At 36.8% G+C, this 27,703-nt stretch overlaps 1 protein-coding gene and 1 non-coding gene across 2 annotated transcripts; one reads left to right on the top strand and one right to left on the bottom strand.

The window, feature by feature from the left end:
- LOC115978503 lies at window positions 1-107 on the top strand. Its single transcript, XR_004088773.1, has one exon. It is a non-coding gene; the product is annotated as a small nucleolar RNA R71 (small nucleolar RNA).
- Window positions 108-589: 482 nt separating this feature from the next.
- Window positions 590-4,725, bottom strand: LOC115965750 (DNA topoisomerase 2-like). The gene is made up of 7 exons (XM_031085045.1): window positions 4,371-4,725; window positions 4,094-4,283; window positions 3,952-4,013; window positions 3,747-3,864; window positions 2,806-3,364; window positions 2,445-2,651; window positions 590-612 (listed from the first exon to the last, which is right to left on the bottom strand). Exons 2-6 carry the CDS (start codon window positions 4,236-4,238, stop codon window positions 2,615-2,617), a joined length of 921 nt encoding a protein of 306 aa, XP_030940905.1. The 5' UTR covers window positions 4,239-4,283; window positions 4,371-4,725; the 3' UTR covers window positions 590-612; window positions 2,445-2,614.
- Between the last annotated feature and the right edge of the window lie 22,978 nt (window positions 4,726-27,703).

Here is a 27,703-nt window from a genome sequence, read left to right as displayed (position 1 = left end):
AGGTCATGATGAGGACACCTTCGCAATAAATCTTTGTACCTCTCCCATGCTTCACATAATGATTCACCCTCAAATTGGATGAATGTGGTGATATCATTCCTTAACTTTGCTGTCTTTGCGGGAGGGAAATATTTTGCTAAAATTTTTTGTTCCAACTCCTCCCATGTAGTAATGATGCCATGTGGCAAAGAATTCAACCAAAAATTTGCTTTATCCCTAAGTGAGAAGGGAAAAAGCCTTAGTCGAATCGCATCATCTGTCACTCCGTTATGTTTAAAAGTATCATAAATCTCCAAGAAATTTGCAATATGGACATTAGGATCCTCTTGTGACAGCCCCCCGAACTAGACAGTCTGCTGTATCATCTGAATGATGGTCGGCTTGATCTCAAAATTATTGGCTTGTATGGCTGGCCTCCTTATGCTTGATGTAGCTCCATTTACCGGGGACATAGCATAATCCCTTAACGCCTTTTGCTCTTGATCGGCCATATTAGATAGAGATGTGTTGGCCACTTTCTTCTTTTCTTTCTTGAGCTGACGTAAGGTTCTTTCAATTTCAAGATCAAAGAGTGTCTATTCTAATTTAAATCGGGGCATGCACTTCTAATTCCTGAAAAGAAAGAAAACAAACTAAGATGCACCTAATTTATTTATTTTTTGAATAAATAAAATAAAATCCAAAGTAGTAAATATCTAGCTAGTATCAATATCAATAACAAATAGTTAATCCCCGGCAATGGCGCCAAAAACTTGTTCGCGAAAAATAATCTGCAAGCGTACAGAATCGTAACAAGTAGTAAAGTGTTTTTAGAAAACGAATGTCGAACCCACAGGGATTAACTATGTTATTGAATACCGAAATTCACTAAATTAATTACTATTTGGAAAATCGAAAATAAATGGAATGTTCTACTATCTGAATTAAATTAAACTATTTAATAAAAATAAATCTACGAATACAAAACGTAAAATTCTAAAAGCGTATAAAAAATATGATAAGAATGGATCTAGAGCGATTGATTTCACCTAACAAATCCCACACAATTTATTCTTCCTAATTATTAAATTCTAATAATCTCCCGTTGATGATTAAAAATTCCTTAAGTATTCAATATCTTCTCTCGAATAATATCAAAAATATCTTCAACTAACAATTCCATATCTCTATGCGAATTTAATTAATTGGAGACTCATTATGTACTTTGAATTTTCTAAAAAAAAAAATCACTAACAGCCAATAGCATGCACCTGCGATATAAATTTTTTTTTTTTAAATGTGGATTACCATATTGAAATTAAGACAATTAATCTTTTTCTTTCTTTTTTTGTATAAGTAAATTAAGACAACTCATCTTATCTTTATTACTCACAAGACTACTACTGAATAGTTAAAATTGACATTCTTCTAAATCACCCAAATCACATTTCCAGTATACCCTAACCACTAGAAATCCCAAGTAACCAGGTATTGTAGCAACTTTACTCAATCTTAAGAAGAAAAATAATCGGTCCCTATTCTATGTTAAACAAAGCATTTCACTTATAAACTGATTATGACAACTGCCAAATTCTATAATTGAAAATCCCGCAACCAAACATTTTAAGCCTGCTATTTTTTACTAGCAGTAAAATCATTCAATGGAGGCTATGACTTCAGATAGAATATAATGGAGGAAAAGAATACATGTAGCCAACCTTGACTAATCTTGTTGAGGATCCATAGCCGACCCCAAAAATTTGGGACTAAGCTTTGTTGCGTTAGGAGTAGTAAATTCATTCAACACACAAACACACAGAAGATTTTTTTTTTTTTAATGACAAAGGAACCTCTTCAAGGTAGAGCCACTTCATGTACCGACCCCTATTGAGTAAAACCCAGATACACACAAAAGAATATATGCAATAGAAAAATAAACAAAATGAATGCAGATCCAACACTAATAATTTGGAACAACTATATAGCCGAGGACCAAGGTTTCATTGCTTCACAACATTGTAGATAACTAAAGAAGAATAATAAGATAATTATAGCAATAGCACACAAAGGCACTTCACCAATATTTGGTGACAGTTAGTCCTATCTCAAATTTAGAAATGCCAAATCTGACCATTAAGTGTTATTATACAAGTTAAATGCCCAAAACTTGTATCAACCCAACCAACCTACAAGATTTTCCATTGCACAAGCATAAAAGGCAAGCAAAACAGGAGCAATGCATGGACCAATAACAGCCATCCCATTTATTTAGTTCGTGGCCCCCATCCAGTAGGGATAACACATAAAGAGTTTAGAAGCCAGAAATAAATTCTTATATGCTCTAACAGCCAATAATGTACCAATGCAAAGAAGTGGCACCAACCTTCTCCATTTTCAAATTACACACCCAAGAAATATATATACATATATATATTCAGAAATTGACAGTCTAGCAATATTCATACCTGTGGGAAGTCAATCCCGTAAGTTATGTGAACCTTTTGTGAAGGAAATGCAGCAACAAAAGAATCTTTCCTCCACGCATGCACTGGTTCATTCACATAAGGTACCATTTTTTCACAACTGTTCCCACACTGATCTGTGGCCACCTTTAACCCAACTTGTTCTATGGCCTTCACCCATTCACTTGCCGAGCCATCAAAAATCGGAACCTGAGTGTGTAATTATAGAAACCATAAGTCACCCTACAACATGTTCAAGCCTTACCCGTTATTGGGCTTGATCCAAATGCATAAAGTTCCTATTAATATATAATTCAATACATTATATATTCTGTTCCAACAAGTTTGTCCAGAAGTCACATACCTTGTCTCTGCACGGTTCACCCTTTGAGGTCTTGCTCTTGCTGGTGCAACTTCAATAGTTTCTTCAGTACTGGCAGAAGTAGAAGCAGAACCCGAATTTTCTTCATTTTCAGTCACTTCATTTACCTTACCAACCCTCCCCAACACAGAACCACTTTTCTTGTTGAATGGAGATGCCCACATCTTCCTCACTTTCTTCTCTGGTGAAATCTCAGAATTTTCAGCAGGCTTTAACATGTCAGTTAACAGCTTCTGGCCCAATGTCTGAGGCTGCTGCTTATTGGCTGCACCTCTCTTCTTTGCCGCTGCAGGGGCCTTAACTGCCTTAGCATTTGCAGCCGGATTTCTCCCGCCCTCTTTCCTGGCTTCTGGAGCAGCTACAACTTCTATCTCACTATCTTCATCATCATCATCATCAATTTCATTAATATCATTATCATCAACATCATCATTAGATATCTCCGAAACAGTTGCCAAGGGCTTCTTCTTCTGTGCAGCAGCAGCCCTTTTGCTAGGTTCTTTCTTCTTGGCTGGTACTTTGGGCACTTCAGTCTCCATGGCTGTTGGGCATAAAAACAAAGAGAAATTTACCTCACAAATACTTACAGAAAAGACACTCCAACACATTCCTAATGATCGCAGTAAAAGATCATGGAAAAATTCACAAGAAACTAATTATTAGTTCTGCTGAATCTCAAGTGGAAATTTTAGTTGGTGCTTGTAACATGGAAAATTTTTATCTATTTACATTACAGTATTTCGTTCTCTTATAATTGATTTTATGAAGAATAATAGAAACACAATTTCTCACACAAGATCATATATTATTCGGTTTGCAAACAATATCCCCATATCATCCACTGTAATTTTTCTTACATTACAGGTGAGTTGTGTAAAGATGATATTAAATAGTCTAATGAAATATAATAATATAGCATTTACCGGCTGATTGATCAGGAGATGAGTCAACGTTATAGGCAGCAAGTCGTTCTTTAATCTTAAGCACATCGTCGTCGTCGTCGTCATCATCATTATTCAAGACTAAAGTTGGCTTTTTCGGCTGAAAAGAAAAGGTAATATCAACATGAGTTCTAGAGAAATCCTTTACAAGGAAAAATAGAACATGGTAACAGAAACAGAAACAGACCTTAGCAGGAGCTTTCCTAGAGACTTCTCTGCCTTTGGGTTTTGCTGCCTCAGGAGCTTTCTCTGGTAAATCAAGCAGATGTAAACCAAAAATCAAACAAAAACTAATACATATAATAAACATAAAATTGTTTGACACTTACCAATTTCCATTGCAGCCATAGATGATGAGACAGCTTCCGCAACAGATTCTGCATTATTTGCCTTCTTATTATTGTTCTTCCGTGGGTTCCTGGGTGCTTGTCTAGTAGACTTCATAGCAGCTTCACCCCTTGCTTTGCCTCTCATTTTCTTTCTTAACTCCTCTGACTAAGCATCACATTTCTCAAGCTCCTAAATGACATAAAACTAAACAGTCAAGAATCAGAAAGACAAAAATAAACAAATCATCACAAGGAATTGTTAATTTTTCAGTCATACATCGAGTTGCCCCTCCAGAGCATCAAGATCTTTCCTCCAAAAGGACTTTGGACTTTGGAGTTTCCTTTCTCAAATCATCAACCTCCTTATTGAGCTTATCCCTTTCAGCACATAGCTCCTGAACCTTCTCAATGGTCAACCCTTCTAGCTATTATCCTTTAATTGTATCGATAATAGCAGACCACCAAATAATTTGGCAAACAAAAGATTTTAAGCCACCACCATCCTCTCTTTTCAAATATATCTACATTTATTTTTGAGAATTAAAGTTGTGGGATTCATGAGAAATTTCCAGGTCCAAAATCTGCACTAACTCGAGCATGATATACATTAGCAAGAATCTAACACTCATAAAACTTGGTCAATCATCTTCCCCATTTTTCATAAAAAACTAATACATGGATATCTAATTTCCTTCAGAAAGTGGCAATAAATGGCATAATCATTTTCCCATGTTTCATATGCAGCAGCTGAAAGTCTGAAATAGTAAGTTCTGATTTAAAAAAGAAGGGAAAAAAAATTAAATGCTTTAACACACATGACTACTTATCAAGATTTAGCTTCAAATTCAGTATGTTCAGGAAATTTTCTACAATGTAAGCCATTCTCCAAACTTGGTACATGCTAAGTATGTCACCTTTAAACTTCACGTGCTTGATTAGGTTTACTTATGACCATCATTTGAGGCTCTGCTACAACAATGTGATACTAAGGATATGGAAGTCTTCCCAATAAACATGACACTAACCATCCATTTTTACCACAAAAATTTCAAACCCAAAAGTGCTTAGATTACTGCCCTGGTCGATCATTAAGGCCTAGGCTTAATACTTAGAAGTGGGAAGAGGAGGAAAATTTGAAGTTAAGAAGATTCTGTATGATACCAAAGTTGCAGTTATAGATACAGTTTCAAGATATAACCAACACATCAAGAGCAAAATGATCCACTGTCACAAATTTATTTTCATGTTATCAGAGTCTTCAAGGTGAGTATAAGTGGAGTAATATATGCAACCTAATATAATTAAATCAACTAAAATCGAAAATGCCTGAAGACTCTGCTGACTACATATTGAAAGAGTTGAGGCCACATGAAGTTCATCACAACTCTGGTTCAAGAATATCCAAACAAAAACCGTAATTTGGATATAAACTAGCCATATAAACGTTTTACATTCTTCACTACTTCCCCAACTTGTGATTGAGCAAACCCTTAGTCTAGTTGGTGCATAAATGGAGTGGCAAGTGAGTACATCTAGGTTTCACCCCAACAATAAGCAGTACTATGCAATTATAACAGAGGCCCACAAGAGGGACAAAGAGGGAGAGGAGAATTTTTTAGGGAGAGGAGATTAAGAACTTGATAGTTCAAATTTTCCAGTAAAACTTTATCCAAAAATAAGATGCAAACACAGCAAACATATTCAACAAAGGGAGAAAAATTCAATTAAATAATTTGAAAGAATTGAAAACTTCAGATCATATATTTTTGACAATTCGATTTCAACAACCTAAGTCACAGCAACCTAATAAACAGTAAATAATAATGCCATACCTGGCACCCGTGAGTTTGAATTTTTTGGCCAAACTTGGTCAATGCATTCATACCACAAAATGCATGTTTTGAAGTGGAATATTTTTGTCTCTTATGCAACCAAGAAGATCACCAATGAAGGTTTCAAAGCCCAAATCTGGTTTTGAGAGAGAGGGGGGGGGGGGGGTGGAGAAATCTCATTATGCTAATTCAAGGCTGCAATATTTGGGAAACAAGCATACCGTTTTTTTCAATAAAGGTATTAAAACCTTCATTCTAATCAGCTCCAACATCTTCAGAAACTGATTCTTCAAGCTCCATTTTCGTGGACCTCAGAGGTAGGGTCCAAGGAAACTAATGACAAGGCTGATGAGGTTCTAAAGTTGGATATTTTGGATTGTTGGACTCCAGAAAATCACTATCCATGGTCTAAATCTAGAAATGGTAAACATTTAGATTTAGACCGTCGTTAGTGATTTTCTGCAGTCCAACAATCCAAAATATCCAACTTTAGAACCTCATCAGCCTTTTCATTAGTTTCCTTGGACCCTACGTATTGAGCAAAGTTCAAAAATAGATAAGCTCCTAATAAAAAACATAATCATAGAGCACATTTTCAAACTCCCCAAATTCATTCAGCTCAGCCCCTCTAACTGGCCGCAGTTAAATACATCACAAATTAAAAAAGGAAGCTAAGGGAGCTTACTGAATGATCCAAACCAACAGCTTGTAGTCAAATCCTCATATCCCCAGCCTCAAATGATGCAATAGAGACTTGGGTATCACAATGAACAATGTCAATAAACAGAACACAGTTTGGGCCCGAAGTAGGAAAATCCGTTTTGTAAATCCCATAACTAAGTGCAGTTGCAGTGCAGTCATGCATCAATTAGCTGCACTAATTTTGTATGTCTATATAAGATATTCAATGCTTAACAGCTTGAACGAAAATTTATATTTCTTTATTATGAAGAGAGGATTACCAACCACTTGAAAATCAATAATAAGTTAGAATCATTACCAACCACTTCAAAATCAACCAAATCTACCATCTCCAAGCTTATTGGCATTAGAAAAGTTATTTGTTGCAACTTTTATTATGCTGAACTTGAATTTCAGTGCTTCCAGCCTTTCCATAGCATCATCATCTTGATGAAAGTAACAAGTGAACAAACCATGATAATGAACTAACCATCAGAACAAAGAATGCTTTTTAGTTGCTCATATATTGTAAAATAAAGTTTGAAAAGGTATCATTTGAGTTACCTTTTTTGGACCTTATGCCGTCTCGTATAATGAGGAGAAGGTCTTGCATGTCCTTTGTCAGATGCCTTGGGCCTAGCGTTGTGTCCATGTTTGTGCCCCCCTGTCCCATAAGGAGGTGCCTTTGATATGCGTTTCGGCAGACCTTTTGCCACTGCAGGTAACCCAACAGCTTGCTCAACCTGAACATGGGGTGGGTCGATGGCTGAAGAAGGGCCAATAGATGTACTGTGGGAGGGTGGCTCCTGCTGCATGTCAGGTGGGGTTGGATCAATACCCAGGTCAAAGGATGGAATGGGTGACAGCTCGGGAAATGACTATGGGGTGGGTGAACGAATGTCAAACCCAGGACAAGGACGTGGAGTGGGTGGAGGGATGGTGGGGCTAGGGGATGGATGTGGGGTGGATGAAGGGATGGCAAGGCTAGGAGATGGATGTGGGGTGGACGGAGAGGGATCGGGGGTAGGGACAACCCGAGGGGTAGCAACAGGCGGATGAGAGGGACATCTGGTCGGAGCTGTGCTCGTGCTTGGGCCCTCAGTACTGCTTTGGCCCGCAGGAGTAGCTGCCTCCTCATTCGGGGCCTCAGGGATGGGAGGTTGTACACGGTTAAGGAGGTGCACTGCCGTCAGCACATCAATAATGTCCTTGTGGTCCTCCATGCCCACTGGGTGATGCCTCAACAAACTGTTGACAAGTGAAACCTGCACATGGAAAACCTACATATATTAGTAATGCCTAAATCATCAACAATGCCAATCGATAATAAAATAAATGTTGGTTCTGAATTGGTTCTACTAGTAATAATTGCAAATTATAGGGAGAGCAAGTACTAAGCAAAAAATGTAGTAACATATATCATGTTCTGTAAACAATGGTTTCATGCTAAGAAGTACGGTAAGATGTAGAAGACATGGAGAACTTACCATCATAGTCAATTTAGCACTGGGCCTATCGATGAACCTCCTAGTTACCCTGTTGAACCAGCCGAAGTACTCGTGCTGTGGAGGCATATCACCAAGCACTACTTCAAATCACCGTTGAAGGTGATTACCCCAGTCGAGTATATGCATAGCATGTTTTTGCATCCAATTAACACTGACCTTCCCCCTCAAATCAATTTTATGAAGGACCTCATTAGTGCCAACATCACGGGGAATTTCTTGGATCATCCCAAATTGACGAACGACACGATCCAGTGTATGTTTATATTTCAAAATTCACCAAACCTATAAGATTGTTCCTAAACATGTAAAACAGGGCATTTTCATACCTGGCCTGGCAACATTAAAGTTATTTGCTCATGATACCTGTCCCTGAAGATGTGAGTAGGCCTATTTTTCTTGTTTGGGACCCACAACCATCTACAACAATCAAGAAGAAGGGATCAATATCTAGAATTTTCCTACTAAGATAATGTTATGATTAAATCTATAATGTAATCACATATAACAACTAAGATAATCTTATAGATATTTACTCAATTAATAATATCACTAGAACAACTTCAATAGTCCTTATAAAAAATAGAGCACATACAAGCCACGTGACAGTCACAAAATTAGAGTATATTAACGTAATCATATATATTGAACCTTTGTTTAAAATTTATTTATGTTGACATAAATAATTCCTAGAAGCCTTTAAAATAAATAAATAGAATCAATGGGTTTTGTTGGAATTGTATGGATGATGCGCATAGGCCAGTGAATTGTGAGACTGTGGCTAAGTGGCAATTGAAGAATAGTTCTGAGGCTCATAATACAACATGGATGGTAATCAATACCAAGCCATGTCCAAAGTGTGGAAAACCCATTGAGAAGAACCAAGGGTGCATGCACATGACATGCATGAAACCTTGTAGACATGAGATTGTGTTAGAATATTCATAAAACTTCATTTTGACAAAATTACCGATCTGGAATAACACTGAAATCAACAAACTTGGCATAAATTATGTAGAGTATGTTGTGTATACACAGAACCAATATTTTGGATGATGTTGCAACATTGGTAGAAAATTGGGTTTATCAAGGAGGAAGTATATTGCTTTAATTCCATAATTTTACTGCCACATCTGTAACAATACCTTGTAGACCAGTTGTGCAATGTTCTTATACAATGCCCTATAAAATTCAAACAAAGTTGTAGAAGTTATCAGTTATCACTAAACAAATATTAAAAATACTATTTTTTCACAACCAAGCACATTTTCACAGCATCCAAACCTCTTCAAACATTTTTCAATTCATCAAGGGTTGCCCAAAAATGCCTTTATAAAAAAAAATTAGTTGCCCAATCCACCAAAAAAAAAAATTCACCAAACAATAATAATTAGTTAAAAACAGGGTGGAGTGGGTTTTGGGAGAGAGGATGTAGTCTGTCCAAAATAAAGGGAGTGGGGATGGGATTCAAGAGAGACTTACTTCAGGGATAGTGGATCACGCATTAGAGGACCGTAAGCACCAACTGGCAGGCCACGCTCAACTGCCGGGCACAAATAGGGGAACCTGGCCCATGCCCAATATTGGACCAACAGTAAGCACCCACCGATCTGACTGGTGCCCCTATCGCTTGCCTTGCATAACTCTCGATACAACCATGCAAGACAAACACTTCCCCAACTGTACATTTGTGGGTTGCGAAGGTCTTCCAACTGCTGTACCCATATTAGATGCACCCTATCGTCGAATTTGTTCCTGAATATTGTGTCCCCCAGTAGCGCTAGGATGTAGCATCGTGCGTACTAATGCAGCTCATCCTCTTCAGCATTAGGCGGCAATGGACTAGCAACTTGCTCCAAAAGTTGGCTGATGAGAATCCTCTGGCCAGTGAGTTGCTTATGTGGCTCTTGATTTATAGGTTGAAACCCAAGGAAGTCCCGGCACACCTCTGTCCAGGTTTTCTGCATGCTACTTGTTATAGTGTCACCATCAACAGGAAGCCCGAGAAGAACCTCCACATCCTACAATGTGATGCTGACCTCACCATGTGGCATGTGGAAGGTGTGAGTCTCGGGTTGCCATCGCTCCACTAAGGCCGTTATCAGGCCATGGTCAATCTCTCTACTCGAGACCTAGAGGAGTCCCTCCAAACCAAATGCCTTAATGATGTTAACAACTTGGTCGTCCACCATTGGCTCTTGATTGGAGAACTCTGAACTACGGCTGCGGCAGGTAAGGGTCCCTAGATCCTGCACAAACAGAACTATGGATTAATATATGACAGCTGCAGCATGTACATTGTATGAATTAAATGCATGTACATTAGTTAAAGATTTAGTGTTGCATTTTACCTGCCCATTCCAAATAGCATCGAACTGATGGTTGGCCTGCTGTGTCAACATCAACGTGTCAATGGGTCCAGGCTCTGCATAGTTAATCCGTCCAGCATATGCAGCAGCCATACTACACAAAAATGATAAGCAGTTAGCACGTAATAGATATTATTGAAAACAAAAACAAAAACAATCTAAGAAAGATTCTCAAAAATGAAGCCACAGACAACACAGCTTATTAGGCTTTGTATATCACTTTATGATTAGAGATGTACAGAAGTTAACACAACACTAAATGATAAGCAGGAGTTGGCTGGATCAGAATCTAAACTTCACCATGCTACATGTAATAGTTGTACAAATAGTTAGAGTCTCCATTTCCCAAACATCAAATTCTACTCTTGATTATTTATCATTTCTCTATTAAAGATGATTGTTGCGAAAATAAACCAATTTAGGCAAGATTAAGGAAAAGAGAAGAAAAATAGACACGAGAATTTTCGCAATATGCCTACATCCATTGGCGGTGACAAAAAAAGTTTCACTATAAAATAAGAAGATAACAATAGTAACACAAGCACTCTCAACCCAAACCCCAATTTAATTCTACTTTTCCCTAAATGAATTGCCACAGCACTAACATAATATATGTATATATATTAAGTCGGCTAGGGTATTAACCTTGCACAAGGGTGACTATAGACCACTATATTACAACAAGTACTCTATGTTAGACCAAATTATAGCCACCAACTCAACAATGATGATGATGATGCTGTGTTGGTTATTTGATTAAATTCGTTGCACTGTGTCTAGCTTTCAATAATTGCATAGTTTGAATTACAAATTAAGCTTGATAAATGATTTTGAGAATAAATGCCCTAAGGGCAATGGTAAGGAGCTTTTTTTCAAGAAATAAAAAATCAAATTGGAGTACATATGTTCAAAAAAGAAAAACTACACAATCACATCGTGCCTATAAATTAATGAATTATTAACAAGTACATTTCCTTCTTCGATCAAAATGTGAGCTCATGAATGAGTGGAAGTATATAATTTCTTAACCTATACTTTAAGGCACTACTTAACATTACCTTTTTAAGAATTATCATTTCCTTTGGTAATAAGTAATTAATCAAGCCCCATCCTCATATGCAAGCAAAAATAACAAAGTTTGACATTGTACTTACTTTTTTTTTTTTTGGTTTGTTGATAAGTATGATATTCATATTGTAGTTACTTGATAGAGTATTAACTATTAAACACTAGGCGTATATATAAAAAAATAAAAAAAGTAAAAAAAAACAGTATTAAACACTAGGGCCCCAAACAAGGTCGATGATGAATTGATAAGCATATGATGAACTTGCTTTCTTCTAGTTGACAAACTTGTCCAATTAATGGGGACCAAGCTGGCTCAATTTCCGAAGGAAAAAAAGGAATGGCACAATGGATGATCACAAAAGTAAAACTTTTCTTTCTTTTAAACAAGTGGTTGACTGATTTTTATTCTTATCATCCACTTGTGTCTATCATCACTTTTTTTCCATGAAAAATAATGGAAGAAAGAGAGAAATAAATGAGATTTTTTAAGAATAAATTCCAATGCGCACATAAAAAAGAAATTCTATTTATGTCTACTATCACAATAAGAAAAAAAGAGTACTTCTATTTATCTACATTCACAATAAAACAAAAAACAAAAATTTGATTATTCAAAATGCTATTATTTATTAGAAACATTATATATACACATGGAAGAGAATAGCCTTATCTCAAAAAAAAAAAAAAAAAAAAGGAAGAACTTATCCCAAATCTATATATTACTAAAAGCTGAAGCATAGCGTTTAAAGTTACTGTACTCACGTTGAGCCACATCAGCATCCACGTCATTATCCTTTTTCTTTTCAATTTTCCTATAATTTTTTTTTAACATTTACTTTTTTTTAATAATTTCACTTTCTCCAACCTTTCTCACGCCTTTACCTTTTCATCTCCCCACTACCCTCAACCTTAATATCACTTTTCATCTTTCTTAATTTTATCTCTTCATCTTTTCCTCCCTTACCTTTTCATCTCCCCACTACCCTAACCTTAATGTAACTATTCATCTTTCCATTCATTTTCTTTTATTTTGTCTCTTCATATTCACACCATCTTCTATAAATTTGTTATTCTCTCTTCCATTTTTTGCATAGTTTTCCATTACAGAAAGGTTGTTTCTCTCTCTCTCTCTCTCTCTCTCTCTCTCTCACACAATTATTTTTGGATTTTTTTTCTTGCATCTCTGCTTAAGTTGATAAATTTTTGTGTTTGTTATAACTCTACGTTGGGTTGGTACGATTTAGTTTTGTGTTTTAAGTTTTTTTTTTTTGCTCTCTTTGATTGTTAAATATTATACTATTGCGTTATAAAAAAAATTTAAAAAGATAATATATAAGAATACAATATATATTATTCTATTACATAACATAATTTGGGTAATTTGGTATTTATTGTTATATATATATATATATATATATATATATTATATTTTTGCTTTTTTAATCTTTTCAAAAATTTTATTCAATATTTAAACTCAGTCACATCCTCCATATAATTAAATTATTTATATTTTTTAATTAAACATATAATATTTTATTTAAATTTAAATAAATGAAATTGTACTCACTTTTTTTAACATTTATACTTTCTCCAACCTTTCTCTTTCTCTTTACATTTTCATCTCCTCACCACCCTCTGTCTTAATATCACTCTTCATCTTTCCCTTTATTTTGTTTCTTCTTATTGTTATCCTTTTAGTATAAATTTGGCATTCTCTTTTCCATTATATGCATAATTTTTCTTCAAAAAAAATTTATTTCTCTCTCTTTCTCTCTCAATTTTTGGTGATATATATATATAATTTGCATCTCTACTTTAGGTTGAGAAATTTTTGTATTTTTTAGAACTCTACTTTAGGTTGATCCAATTTAATTGTGTTTTAAGTTTTTTTTTTTTTTTGTTAAATTTTATCATATTGCATTGTAAAGAATTAAAGATAGTATATAAGAATGTAATATTTTAATATTACATAATATGATTTAAATAATTTGGTATTTATTTAGAGATAATTAATTTGGTGTTTATTGTTATATCTTTTATTTTTATTTTTTTCTTCTCATATTATTTTATTCAACATTATTATTATTATTATTCTTGAATTAATATATTATTTATTTATTTTTTTTTTTTGAGAAAAAGGCTCGGCATTTTATTAAGAAAGGCCTTCTAAATCAGCCTGTAATACAGATAGAACGTCTGGTGGAATATCTTCCATCCAAACTACCAAATGAGGGTTCAAAATCGCTCTCTTAGCTAAAGTGTGAGCGACGACATTACATTGCCTACATACATGGGATAGATTATAACTTTGAAACTTTGAGGCAAGGTATTTAACATCCTCTGCTAGGTGTCCAAACTGTGCCAATGAGTGGGTGTTACTCTAAAGTGCTTTGATAAGGATCTCACAATCTCCTTCAAGGATCACCTTGTGTACTCCTATCTCCATAGCAAATTCCAGGGCCCTTCTAGCTGCCAAGGTCTCCACCTCTAGAACTGTTGAAGGCAGGTGTATCTGCTGTGATGGGAGGCGACGACTGCACCTTCCTTATTGTGTATGACCACTCCGATGCCAGCCCTATGTTCTTGATAGAATAATGCTCCATCAAAATTCACCTTGAAACATGACTTATCAGGAGGTCTCCAACAAGTTGCAGGTCTGACCATGATTGGGGGAGCTGGATTTGGTTGTTGAGAAAATTCTTGCAATCTCTCCTTTGCTTGTTTCAACACCTACGATAGTACCGCTGTTGTTTTACCAAGGCGAAGGTTATTCCGTCTATTCCATAACCCCCAAGCTGTCATGGAGAATAGAGCAGGATCCCGATTATCTACAATAAGAAATTCCATAATGTCAAAGAAACTTTTGCATTTGTGAATATAGTTAGTTTGCCATTTTGGATTTTCTTTCCAAAACTCCATCAGTTTTGGGCATTTATAAAAAGCGTGGAGCACATCTTCCTGACACTCTTGACATAGATCACATGTTGCATCTTCAATCACCTTTCTCCTCACCAGATTGGCCTTTGATGGGAGAGCATCTCGGCAAGCTTTCCAAACCAGATTCTTCACCTTAGTTGGGACGTGCAAACTCCAAATAGCCTGCCATAGTGGCTTCACTGATTCGGGATTAGAAGTACCAGGTTGTTGGTTCTGAGATTCAGACTGCAAAAATTTATATCCTGACTTCACTGAGTATGCACCATTTGGATTAATGGGCTAGATGAGCTTATCTTGCTGCTGTGTTCGACACAAAGGGATTGATTTAATTGCTGATACCTCAAATTCCAGCAAATATTTTTCCAGCACTTCAGGCTTCCACGAACAAGTTGCTGGATTGATAAACATGCTGACTGTTGTTTCTGAAACTTCAGGCCAGCAAGGAGATATAATCTTCCCCATCTGTCTACCAGGTAACCATCTATCTTGCCAAATTTTGATTGAGGTGCCATCTCCAATTCTCCACACCGTGCCTCTCTTGATAACTTCTCAGCCCTTAAGAATGCTCTTCCATGCATATGAAGCTGAGCTTGGATTCTTTGCCTCCATAATTGAACAATTAGGGAAGTATTTAGCCTTAAACATCCTGTAAAAAAAAGAACCAGTGTCATGCAAGAGTCTCCATGTTTGTTTGGCTAATAAGGCATCATTGAATTGAGAGAGGTCCTTGAAGCCCAACCCCCCCTGACTTTTTGGCTTGCATAGTTCTTGCCATTTGAGCCAATGTATTTTTCTATTCTCTCCCCTCTGTCCCCAAAAGAATCTGCGTATAAGGGCCTTTATGTCGTGACACAATCCTATGGGTAATTTAAAACAAGACATGGTATATGTTGGTAGAGCTTGAGCCACTGCCTTTATTAGGATTTCTCTACCCGCTTGTGACAAAAGCTTGCCTTCCCAACCTTGAAGCTTCTTCCACACCTGCTGTTTGATATTGTCAAAGCTTGCCTTCTTGTTTCGACCAACAAAGGATGGCAAGCCTAGGTATTTTTCATAATGCTCAACACTAGCCACTCCCAACCTGTCTTGTATTGTTTGCTGCATTGTTGGGGAGGTTGATTTGCTGAAAAAGATACTTGTTTTGGATCTATTAACTTGCGGGCCTGATGCTTGCTCATAGGTGGATAAAATGTGCAAGAGTCTTTGGCAATCTGCTTCAGTAGACCTGCAAAAAACAAGGCTATCATCTGCGAACAGAAGATGTGTTAGTTTAGGGCCATTGCGACAAATAGAAACACCTTTCAACTCCCCCCTCTCCACTGCTAGATTTATCAATCTATGTAGCCCTTCCGTACATATGAGAAATAGATAAGACGAAAGTGGGTCGCCTTGTCTAAGTCCCCTAGATGGAGTGATGTGGCCGTGTGGTTCACCATTTATTAAGACTGAGTATGTGGCTGTGGTTATGCATTCCATCATGAGCTTCACCCAACTACTACAAAATCCCATCTTCACCATCAATTTCTCCATATAATTCCACTCCACCCGGTTATAGGCTTTGCTCATATCAAGCTTGAGAGCCATATATCCTGTTTTTCCTGTGCAATGATTCCTCATGTAGTGTAAAGTCTCAAAAGCCACCAAAATATTGTCTGAAATTAACCGGTTAGCCAAAAATGCACTTTGTTGTTCAGAGATGATATGTGCGAGCACAAGTTTTAATCTATTCGCCAATACTTTGGAGAATACCCGGTATAGCACGTTACTCAAACTAATAGGTCTAAATTGTGAAATATATTCGGGGTTTTTCACTTTGGGGATGAGAGTGATAAAAGAGTGACCAAGTGTTTTAGGGAGAGACCCCGTATTTAGATACAACAATATAGCTTCCTTAACATCATTACCAACTAAAGACCAATAGTTTTGATAAAACAAGGGAGGCATACCGTCGGGTCCCGGTGATTTGAGAGGTTCCATTTGTTTTAGTGCTCGTTCCACCTCATCTGCTGTGAAAGTGCTAGTCAAGGCTGCATTCATATCTACTGTCACCATCTGAGGGATTTCAGCTAGCACTGCCTCCAAATTTTCGGGATTGCTAGTGGTGAATAGTTGCTGATAGAAGTTGACAACAGCGTCTACAACTCGGTTTGGCTGAGTTGTCCATTGACCCGATGAGTCAAAAAGTCCTTTGATATAGTTCCTGCGCCTTCTCTGTGATGCTTTGCTGTGAAAAAATCTTGTGTTCCTGTCCCCATCCTTCAAGCAAGTCACTCTTGCCCGTTGGGACCACATTTTTGCGTCCTTATCAAAAAGAGTGTTTATTTTAGCTTCTAGTTTTTTCAGCCACCTAGCATCTCCACATCTGATTGCTTTTTTCTCGGCTTGAACCATCTGTTTTCTCTTTTTTTCAAGCTCCAGTCGTATACTACCAAAGTTCTTTTTACTCCATTCAGTTAATTTCAATCCGCACTTATCCACTTTTTTTAGAATTTTCTCTGCCCGTGCTATATCCACATCCTCTCCCCACACAGCCTCAATGGTATCCCCACACCCTTTTTCTGACGTCCACATTTGTTCAAAGCGGAAAGGTTTTTCTAGTTTGCGCTCCATTATCTCTGGCACTATCCACAAAGGTTTATGGTCTGAAGAAGTGACATCCAAATGATAAACCTTGGTCTCCGAAAATTTTAAAAATCATTTGTTTGTTGCTACGGCTCTATCCAATCTCTCCCATATAGTGTAATCCGGAAAGTGTTTATGCCATGTGAATTCTGAGCCGACAAAACCCATATCCATGAACCCACATTCGTCTAACACCTCACGGAAGGGCTACATTTGTCCATGTGGTCGAAACCTACCGCCCCTTTTTTCAGATTGTCCTGTGATTTCATTGAAGTCACCTACACAAATCCAAACATCCGAACCCCTGTTCTTTAAGCTCCGTAATCTATTCCATGACTCATGCCTCTTCTGTGTATCTGCTTCCCCATAAAAACCAGTGAACCTCCATTCTTCCTCTGAATTTTTGTTGATTATAGTGTCTATATGATTCTTTGAGAAAGTTTGCACCTCAAGCTTAAACTCCTCCTTCCAAAAAAGTACCAATCCTCCTGCTTTATTTTTCCTTGGCACCATAAATTTATTTTTGAATTCCAATCTTTTTTGAATGTTTTTTAGCCTATCTTCATCCGTCCATGTCTCGGCTATAAACACGACGGAGGGATCTTTTGCCCGTACCATCTTTGCAAGCTGATTTTCTGTACGTTGGTTCCCAAGCCCCCGACAGTTCCAACATAAAAGACTCATTGGTTCTGGCAGGGCTGTGAACCAGCCTCCGCCAATATCTGTTTATGACTTTTATCATTCTGAGAAACAACTTTCTTCTTTTTTAGTAACTCAGTCTGACCTCCAGTAAGCCTTGTACCCCTTTTTGAACCCACTGCTTTTGTCATAACAACATCCGTGCCAATGACGTCCCGAGCCAATCTCTTCCATGTAGCTGATCCCTTTGCACGGATGTTAGCTGTATCAGGTAGTGTAGAGAGTGGTGCCCGAGAGTGTAATTTTTGTGGTTGAGCACGTGCCTGTGCATTAGCCAAAAAAATTTCATTAATTGTCATGGACTCTAAGTTATTTTCCTTACCCGTAAAAGAGTTATTTTTGGAGCACAAATCTGTATCGGCATCAAATCTCGCAATGTCCTTATCAATCTCCATAATCCTCTCCTCAAATAGCTCAGCAGATAATTCCGTCATATCCAATCCCAGATTTTTAGTGTTGAGAGCAAAAAGATCACCTACAGCCGTGTGGGAAGGGCTTAATTCCATCTGATTTTGCTCCTGAATATCCGGATCATCATTATGATTTTGTGTGGGATTCAAATTTTCCTTTTCAGGCCTGACAATCTCCGGCGACAGCCCCCCTCTCCGTAACACCACTGGCGGCTTATCAGAAGTTCTAGCAGGTGGATTAGTCCTCAGTCTAGCAGCTTTTGCCTTATAGAATCCAGGAACAGAGATCGAGTGTCTTCATGACGGCATAAAAGGAGGTGCTCTAATCCATGCACCAAATTGTTGAGTTTCAATGGGAAGAGTACCTTCGCTTTCTATCCACATCTCACAATCTCTATCATCATGTGTAAGGCTGCCACACCAGTAACATAGATTAGATAGGCATTCGTATTTAAACGACACCCACAATTCATTGCCATTTTCCAAGGATATCACTCTTCCTCTACACAGTGGTTGAGATACATCAATAGCAACACGCACCCTAACAAAACCATCGCCCATTACTTCACTTGCATCTGTATTCGTATTCACCAACCCAACTGCTCCACATATTTTTTCAGCAATCGTTTTTGTTCTGAAGCAAATTGGTATGTCATGTACCTGTACCCAAAAGGTAACCATATTAAAATCCATATCAACTACATCAATCTCCCTATCATACCTCTGCAAGACCATTAGATGTTTATCAAAACTCCATGGTTCAGCTTTAAGAATCTTGTCGATATCTTCTTGATTGTCAAAAGAGAACAGAACAACGTGGTCTCCTTCCTTAGTCACTTTAAAACCGTTCTTTGATCTCCAAAGGGGTGTGAAAGTTTTTGCAATAGCATCAATGTTTAAGGCACGCTTAGTTAAGAACTTTGCGGCTAAAACAAACTCAGTGATCACCTCCTCATCTGTAATACGAAGATCTGACCCTTCTCTATCCGAGAGAGTGAGGCAACTCCAGGATTTGGTTAATTCTTCCATTCTTGTGAGATTACAAAACGTAACAAAGAGGAAAAAAATAAAAATAAAAAATAGAAAAACTGTTTCCCGTACCACGAAAGAAAAGAGAAAACTACAAAACCTTGAAGGTAAACTTGTTACCTCAAAGTACAGAGACACCTTCAAAGAAGGGACGGCTATTCCACAACCTAGGAGAAGATGGGAGAAAACCACCTTTCGCTAGCGAAGGAAAACAAATAATGGGATTAGGTACATGCAATATATTAACTTGAAAGAAAACGAAAAACCAACTATTAACCAAAAATATTATCACGTGCAACGCGCGGGTCTACGACTAGTTAACATAATTTCAATGCATTACTAAATTCCTCATTTAACAACTTGAATTAAATAGGTAACACAACAAAACACATTTAAGTACATAGCACACACTATTATTCCTAATTCACTATTTTTTTTTCTCCCAGTTTTTGCTAAGTGACATAAAGCAATCAAATTTCTATTACCAAACCAATTAAGCAATAGTGAAGCAAATAGAGTGCACAGTAGAGTTCAATGTATAGCCAAAAAATACTTGATGAGAAAGATTCTTCAGTTTGTAAAGTTGCTGTTCTGGGGCTGTTTCGAATGCATAGTGAAGCAAATAGAGTGCACAATTGGGGGGGCTTTATTTCAAGTTGCTCAGTGCAGTTAGCAATTCTGTTGGATTTGGACATTGATACAAAATTGAGGCATATCCTTTCTGCAATTGCAAGAAAGGTATGCTGAATAATTTTGTCTACACCAGGTTGATGGATTTGTTATGTGGTAAAGCATTAGATAGACAAATTTCATGGTGAGTTTCTTGCTGTCTAGAGCACGTAGAACCTATGTCAAGGCTTTTTGTTTGGGCTTGTAAGTTAATATTTATAGGCATTAGTACGTAAATTTCTCATCGACCTTCTAGAGCTTTGTATGCCAAACAATGAGCCACTTCAGATGATTGTAAGATCTCTAATAGAACATTAACAACAGGAATTTTTTAGCTTGTCAACTGGCTTCATTGTTTTATGTTTCACAGACATAAGACCTTCCAGCTGATTGGTTGTTTCCAATCTATCTATGTGAATCCACTAACTAATCTATTTACTTGTGTAGTTTTAAATGCTCCCATTTTCTCTCTCTGTATCACTTTCAGAGTTTACGAAATGCTGGATTATCTTGTTGAAATTCTGTCCCTGCATTGTAATGTGGTATATAGTCGGAATGCAGGTTACTATTTTTGTTTGAAAATTTTCTGAATAGTAAGTAGTCTAAAAGACTTCGGACCTAGCATTGGGTGATCAAAGTACTGCATTTTTTTTTTCCTTGTGCCTAGACCAAGGGGAGAAAACGAGGAGCATATTTGGTGGGTTGTTGAGCTTGGGAAGTTGATTGTTTGAGGTAAATGGACAGTTGCTATGTACCAAAGGCTCTTGACTGTACCACACATACTGATTTTAAGTGAGGACTATATAAATTTTTTAATTTGGACTTGTTAGGTTCTAAAGACTTAGGTTTTTATGTATTTAGAACTCTAATGTGTATTGTTGGAAAACCATGATCAAAACAATATGTTTAGAAGTGTTTAGTCTTACTCAAAGTTGTATCTTTTATGTAAAGTTGGAATTGAGCTAATGTAGAAGTTACTGTGCATTTCGGCCTGGCTCGATTGATCGAAGCTTAGGCTTAATCGATCAAATCTCGGTCAGAATACGTTTTTCTGCAGATTTCCAACTCAGCCCTAGTTGTTTAAAACGTTTAAGATTTTCTAATTTTTCTGTAGTATAAAAGGCAAACCCTAGCCACGTTTTAGTGTTGCTCATATTGCTGTTTGTGTAAATCTCTTGTGAGATCTAGAGAAGTTTTCCTTTACACAAACTTAGGGTTTTCAAGGAGGAGATTTTATCTACACCTTGATGATCAACTCAGTTGCTGCCATTGAAGTTTAAAGAAACACAAGCGGGTGTGCTTGTATCTGGTGGTGATCCAAAAAAGAAGGAGTCCGTGGATTCGGAGCTTGCACGTGGTCGTGTCAGTAAGTTCTACTGGTGGGTAGCAATAAGTAGTCGAGCGTGAGGGCTTGTAAGTCTTATTGTATGAATTTTGATTCTTTCAAGATAGTGGATTCAAGTTTACCTTGAGGATAGCTAGGTTAAATCCTCCCTAGGTTTTTACCGGTTTGGTTTTCTAGGTGATCATATCTTTGTGTTATTTATCTTTCCACTGCATTGCATGATATGATCTCTGTGATTGTGATAACCTAGATTTGTTAAATTGGACTAAGTAACAACTTGGCTAATTACTTAGGTTAATTCAATTGTGTTTTAAGGGGTCTAAAAATCATCAAGTGGTATCAGAGTGGGTTGCTCTCTTATTGTTGATCTTTTGATCACTGAGCTGATCCTTGACCCCTATTGTCATGGAACACGGACACTCTATAGTTATTCCTCCTCACTTTGATGGGAATAATTATGCTTATTGGAAAGTAAGGATGAAAGCATTCCTGAAATCGATTGATGAGAGAGTCTGGAACTCCGTTGAATACGGATGGGAGAAGCCCACTACTCCTGTTAGTGAGTGGGAAACTTCTCAAAAAGAAGCAGTTGCGTTCAATAGTAAGGTTATGAATGCTATCTTCAACGCTGTTTCTATAGAGGAATTTAAGAGAATCTCTAATGTTGAGGTTGCTCATACTGCTTGGAATATCCTCTAGACTGTGCATGAAGGCATAAAAGCTGTCAAAATCAATAAATTGCAGCAATTGACTTCAAAATTTGAAAGCATTAGGATGTCTAATGATGAATCTTTTGATGAATTCTATGCTAAATTGAATGATATTGTTAATTCTACTTTTAACTTGGGTGAAATCTATAATCAACCTTAAATTGTTAGGAAGATTCTCAGATTTTTAACTGAAAACTTTAGACCCAATGTGACTGTCATTACTGAAAGTAAGGATGTGGACTCCATCCCTGTTGATGAACTTGTAAGATATCTTCAATCTTATGAGTTGGACTTACCCAAAACTAACAAATCCAAATCAATGGCTCTTAAGTCAGTTGATGATGTTGAGGTTGGTGAATTTGATGATGAGCTCTCTGCTACAGAGATTGCTTACCTTACCAAGAATTTTAAAAACTTTCTCAGGAATAGTAATAGAAAGGCAAGAGGCACGAACACTGTTGAACCTAGAAACTTTAGGAAGAATGATCCCACTAAGGTTAACAATAATGATAAACCTAGAGAAAAAGTAGGTCAATCTTCTAATAATTCTATGGGTCCTCAGTGTTTTGGATGTCAAGGGTATGGTCACATGAAATCTAAATGTCCTACTTATTTGAAGTCTAAGGGTACGGCTATGGCTGTAACCCTTAGTGATGGTGAAGTTTCTGATAATGAATCTGATTGTGACGAGGATGGAAACTTCATTACTTTCACTACTACTGCTGTAGTCAATGAGAGCATATCTGTTGAAGAGAACCCTTTTGATGGGGAACTCTTTGAAGATGCAGATCTTCAAGAGGCCTATAATAAACTTTGCAAAGTTGCTGCAAAGGATGCTATGAATGTTGAACTTGGTCTAAAGAAAATTGAATCTCTTGAGCTTGATAAGAAGAATTTGCTTGTAAAATTGTTTGATGCTAATGAACTTTTGAACAATGTGAAAACTGAGAATATGTTTTTGCTTGATAAAGTTAAATCTTTAGAACTTGATTTATCTGTTACAAGATCTGCTAGTTCTAAACTTGATCAAATGTTGAGTGTTCAAAAGTCTCCTTCTGACAAATCTGGATTAGGTTATGTTGAAAGCATCTCTGTGTCTGCTCCCCATTTCACAAACTTTGTCCTTTCATCTTCTTCTGAACCTTCTGTGAGTGAGATTGTGAGTGAAACTGTCAAACCCCTTGTGAGTGAGGTTGTCAAACCCATAGAAGTTTTATCATCTAGGAAGATTAAGGTTGATCTGAAAGAGTCTAAACCTAAGAAGCCTACTTATCTAAGGACAAGACACATGATAAACCTGCATGGGTTTATCATTTTTGTGGAAAGTCTGGACACATATGTCCAAACTGTTACAAGCTGCAAGCTGCAAAGAAAGCAAATAAACCAAAAGTACCTGTGCCTCAAGCACAAGATCCTATGGTACTCATTGGTGAATTGGTAAAGGCTTTAAATATTTATTCTAATCCTGGAGTTGGTAATCATTCCCATGTGAATAAGAACTCCAATGCTCATGGTGCATCTAAAAGATTTTGGATGCAAAAGACTCGAACTAATTGAGTCTTTCTGACATGATCCTTGTGCTTCATTACTCTACCCTTTGTGACTTTTTTTTTTTTTTTTTTAGGATTTGCATTGCATAACATTCATGCATTTCATTCTAGGTGTTTTTTTTTTAATAAAAAAGAAATTAAAAAAATAAGGAAAAGGGAAGAAAAAGGAAGCAAATTGTGTTTTGTACTATTTTCTTGATTTTTGAGAACAAGGTTGGTCAATTTATTTTCACATAACATGTCTTTTGTACCTTGTTTAGCTTTGATGAGCTTACTTTTTGCACTTTACTAGTTGAAACTTTGTAGTGCATGTTGTGTGGGAAAGATGTTTATGGTTTTGATCACTTTGTCTTGATCTTGAAGTCACATGTTTTCTGACTGTCGGACTTGAACTTTTAGAGGAAAATATAAATAACCATCTCACCACTGTTCACTAGCCAATCATGAACACCTTAGTGCATATCGTAAGATTTTGTGCTCGAGAAATTGTAGCACATGCACAAAAAGAACATAAGGTGTAGCCTCGGTTTAATTGCTTAATACTTAAAATTGGTGTGTACTATTAGGCTTGATGCCAAAATCACATAATTAAAATTGGTGTGTATATTATCCTGGCTTTTTAATAAGTTTCTGAATGAATTAAAATTGGTGTGTATATTATGAGGTATAATTCAAGAAACTTACATGATTGCAAGCTTATGATCTAGGAGATGTGAGAGTTATATGATATAACTCTTTAGGTGATATTCTCTTTTAAATTTTATGTGATAAATTTTGTAGACTTTGTGATTGATTGTTATTCACATATCACCTCACATGTATCTCAAGTTTTTACTAGTTGCACACACTACACAAGTTACTCTTTGCTAAACATTGTACATGTTATTGTGCGTGTTTATGGTCTGACCAACCAAGTTTTGCAAATACTTTGAATTTTGTGCAAAATTGATTTGATGCTTGAAAATTTATGGAGAATGCAAGAAATTTTAATTTTGGGTATTTTGGGCTTAAATTCTTGTTTTTTTGAAAATCATATCATCACATACTCATGCATTTTGTTCCTCATGTCAATGCTTTGAGTTGTTCCTAAATGTCTTTTCAAAAATTGTGTTTTTTTTCAAACTTTGTGAGCCTCTGTCCATTTCAATTGATCCAACCTAATTTTCGATCAATCGAAATTGTTTTGAAATTGTTTTAAATTTTTTTAAAGAGCCTTTGTCTGTTTCGATCGATCGAAACTGATTTTTGATCAATCAAAACTCGTGAATCAGGTTTTTAAAAATATCAATTTTGACTTGTTCCTCTCACTTTTTCAAAACTTTCTCTCTCTCTCCAACTTGGTAAGGCTCCACAGAGATTTTTTTGTCGTTTTCGGCCAATCTTTTTGCAAGGTTTTTCTCTCCATAAGTCGGTATGTCCATATTACCCTCTCCTTTTCATTTATTTTCTGTTTTACATGCATTTTTTCATGCATTGAAGGGTTATTTTTAAACTTAGCATATTTTGGGGTTTTTGATGATGCAAACCATATTTTGTGAAATTGAACATTAGGTTTTTGCTCTAGGATGTTATAATCATGATCCTTGTGGTTTAATTTGATCAATTTTGTGGTTTTTGAGGAATTGAAAATTCTAGGGCTTGTAATTAACCCGAATTGGGGATTTTGTTCAAATTTGGTTAAATTGATAAAATTGGCTTGTTGATTTGATGTAATTGGTCATTATTTTCTGAAATCTATCTTATTATTTTCTGAAATCTATCTTGTATGATGATCAATTAGTCAATTTCTTTCAAAACCATCAAGTGGTTTTTCAAAATTTTGGGGTTTTTGTGTTAGAAACTCTATGCTCAAGCCAATTTTGTGAATTTGAACTTAATTGCACTGCATTAGGACATGCATCATGCCATTTAATTTGTTCATGCATCATATAGATTTTTGTTCTATATATTTTTTTTTTTTGTGCTAACTTGCAGTCTACCCTTTGTGTTTTTTTTTTTTTTTTTTTTTTTTTTTTTGTTCCTTTGCTTTGTATCTTGGTCCTTATCCTAGCACCATGCCTAGGAAAACTAGAGCCCATAGGACCCCCTCCACTTCCTCTGAGTCTCCCTCTAGGAGTGAGGTATTTAGGAATGATAAAAGCAGAGAGGCCTTTGAGACTCTGAACTGTAAGCATAAGATTTGGGCTGAGCGTGCTGTGATTTTAGATAAGATTGATCTAGCCATTAGGGCTAACTTTGAGTCTAGAGGTTGGTTGTCTCTCTTAGAGATAGATCATCCACCCCCGACCGCCCTGATTAGAGAGTTCTTCTCGAATTTCTCTTGCCACATCTATGATTCTAACACTTTTGTTAGGAGTTGGATACGAGATGTTGAGTTCACCATTACCCCTCGGGTCGTGGCTGAAGCTCTTGGGGTTCCGGTTGTTCGGGAGCCTGACTATCCCTTTGATGAGTCTCCTCCCTTAGATGTTGTCATGTCATACATCACTAGGTCTTCTATCCAGTGGAGTTCTGATCCTCGGATCACATCTGCTGAGCTTACCGAGACCGCCTATCTTTTCTTTAGGATAGCGTGTCATTTGTTGTGGCCTATTTCTCATCTTCACACCATCCCTCTAGAGCGATGTGTGTTTTTGTATGCGTTTGTTTCTGGTGCGTCTATCAGTTTCCCTCATCTGTTCCTTCGTTCTTTGAACGAGGTTCATAGGAGTTCTACTGTAGGGCATGCGCTTATTCATCCTATTTTCATTCATAGGATTCTGTTGTTTCTGGGTCTAGATAGTTTTTCTTCCGGTGAGCCTGTTCATGTTGTTGCTCCCATAGGTGCCACTTTTCTTAGGCAGAGGGCTGCTCACTTGAGAGTTGCTCCTTCGCGTCCTAGAGGTGTGTCATCTGGTGCTGTTTCCCCTCCTCTCTCTTCTACAGGTGCTGATGTTGCTGAGACGTCTGGTGCTGCTGCTGCTGATGCTGATGTTGATATTCCTCCACTGACTACTTTGGATGATTTAGACATTCGACGTACATTGGATCATGTCTTCACCATTTAGGCGGCTCATGGACAGATTTTGGTGGACGTGCTTGATGAGATCCGTGCTTTGCGCGCAGAATTGGCACAGTTTAGATGATCTTCATTGCCACCTCCCTTTGGATGATGGATTTTGATTGCCCTTTGGCATTCCGTCACAAAAAGGGGGAGTACATATTTGAGCTTTTAGAGTTTTTGTCTTCAGGGAGAGAATATTTTTGTTGGTTGGAGCTTGTGGAATTTAGATTGTATCTAGGTGCTTCACATTGTATTTTATCTTTTTAGCTCTTGCCATATTTTTGTTGGGATTTTCATGTTAGGGGGAGCTACTTTTATTACTTTATATGTTTCTTGTTTTCAACTGTTTATTGATTTATATTTATGAGTTATTCATTAATATATGTCTTTATTGTGTGTTGTTTAAAATCAAGAACTTATTTTGTTTACTTGGATTTTTCAACACATGCGGTTATGCATTTTTTTTAGTGTTTCAAGAAATATACAAGTTGATTCAATTGAGCTGTTGTCTACACTTACAACTGATGGATAGTAGTTAGGATTGAGTTTGTTTTTTGAGCATTTGTTTTGTAAAGGGCTTTTCTTTGTAAACTTTGAGCTTCTAGTTGTGTTTTGTCACGGATTGACAAATGGGGAGTTTGTTAGGTTCTAAAGATTTAGGTTTTTATGTATTTAGAACTCTAATGTGTATTGTTGGCAAACCATGCTCAAAACAATATGTTTAGAAGTGTTTAGTCTTGCTCAAAGTTGTATCTTTTATGTAAAGTTAGAATTGAGCTAATGCAGAAGTTATTGTGCATTTCGGCCTAGCTCGATCGATCGAAGCTTAGGCTCAATCGATTGAATCTCAAGTAGAATGCATTTTTCTGCAGATTTCCAACTCAGCCCTAATTGTTTAAAATGTTTAGGGTTTTCTAATTTGTCCGTAGTATAAAAGGCAAACCCTAGCCACGTTTTAGTGTTGCTCATATTGTTGTTTGTGTAAATCTCTTGTGAGATCTAGAGGAGTTTTCCTTTACACAAACTTAGGGTTTTCAAGGAGGAGATTTTATCTACACCATGATGATCAACTCAGTTGCTGCCATTGAAGCTTAAAGAAACACAAGCGGGTGTGCTTGTATCTGGTGGTGAATCTAAGAAA

This window comes from Quercus lobata, chromosome 2 (assembly GCF_001633185.2).
Source record: "Quercus lobata isolate SW786 chromosome 2, ValleyOak3.0 Primary Assembly, whole genome shotgun sequence".
In the NCBI taxonomy this organism is placed as follows: Eukaryota; Viridiplantae; Streptophyta; class Magnoliopsida; order Fagales; family Fagaceae; genus Quercus; species Quercus lobata.
Note: the sequence above shows the minus strand (reverse complement) of the source record. Positions and strands in the feature narration are given on the sequence as shown.

What these genes read in the sequence shown, in the direction of transcription:
- LOC115965750 (XM_031085045.1), bottom strand. Translation starts at nt 4,238, where the DNA reads ATGAGAGGCAAAGCAAGGGGTGAAGCTGCTATGAAGTCTACTAGACAA. An exon ending in TATGGCTGCAATGGAAATTG is followed by an intron (nt 4,014 to 4,093) that starts GTAAGTGTCAAA and finishes TTGATTTACCAG; the next exon opens with AGAAAGCTCCTGAGGCAGCA. An exon ending in CTAGGAAAGCTCCTGCTAAG is followed by an intron (nt 3,865 to 3,951) that starts GTCTGTTTCTGT and finishes TTTTCTTTTCAG; the next exon opens with CCGAAAAAGCCAACTTTAGT.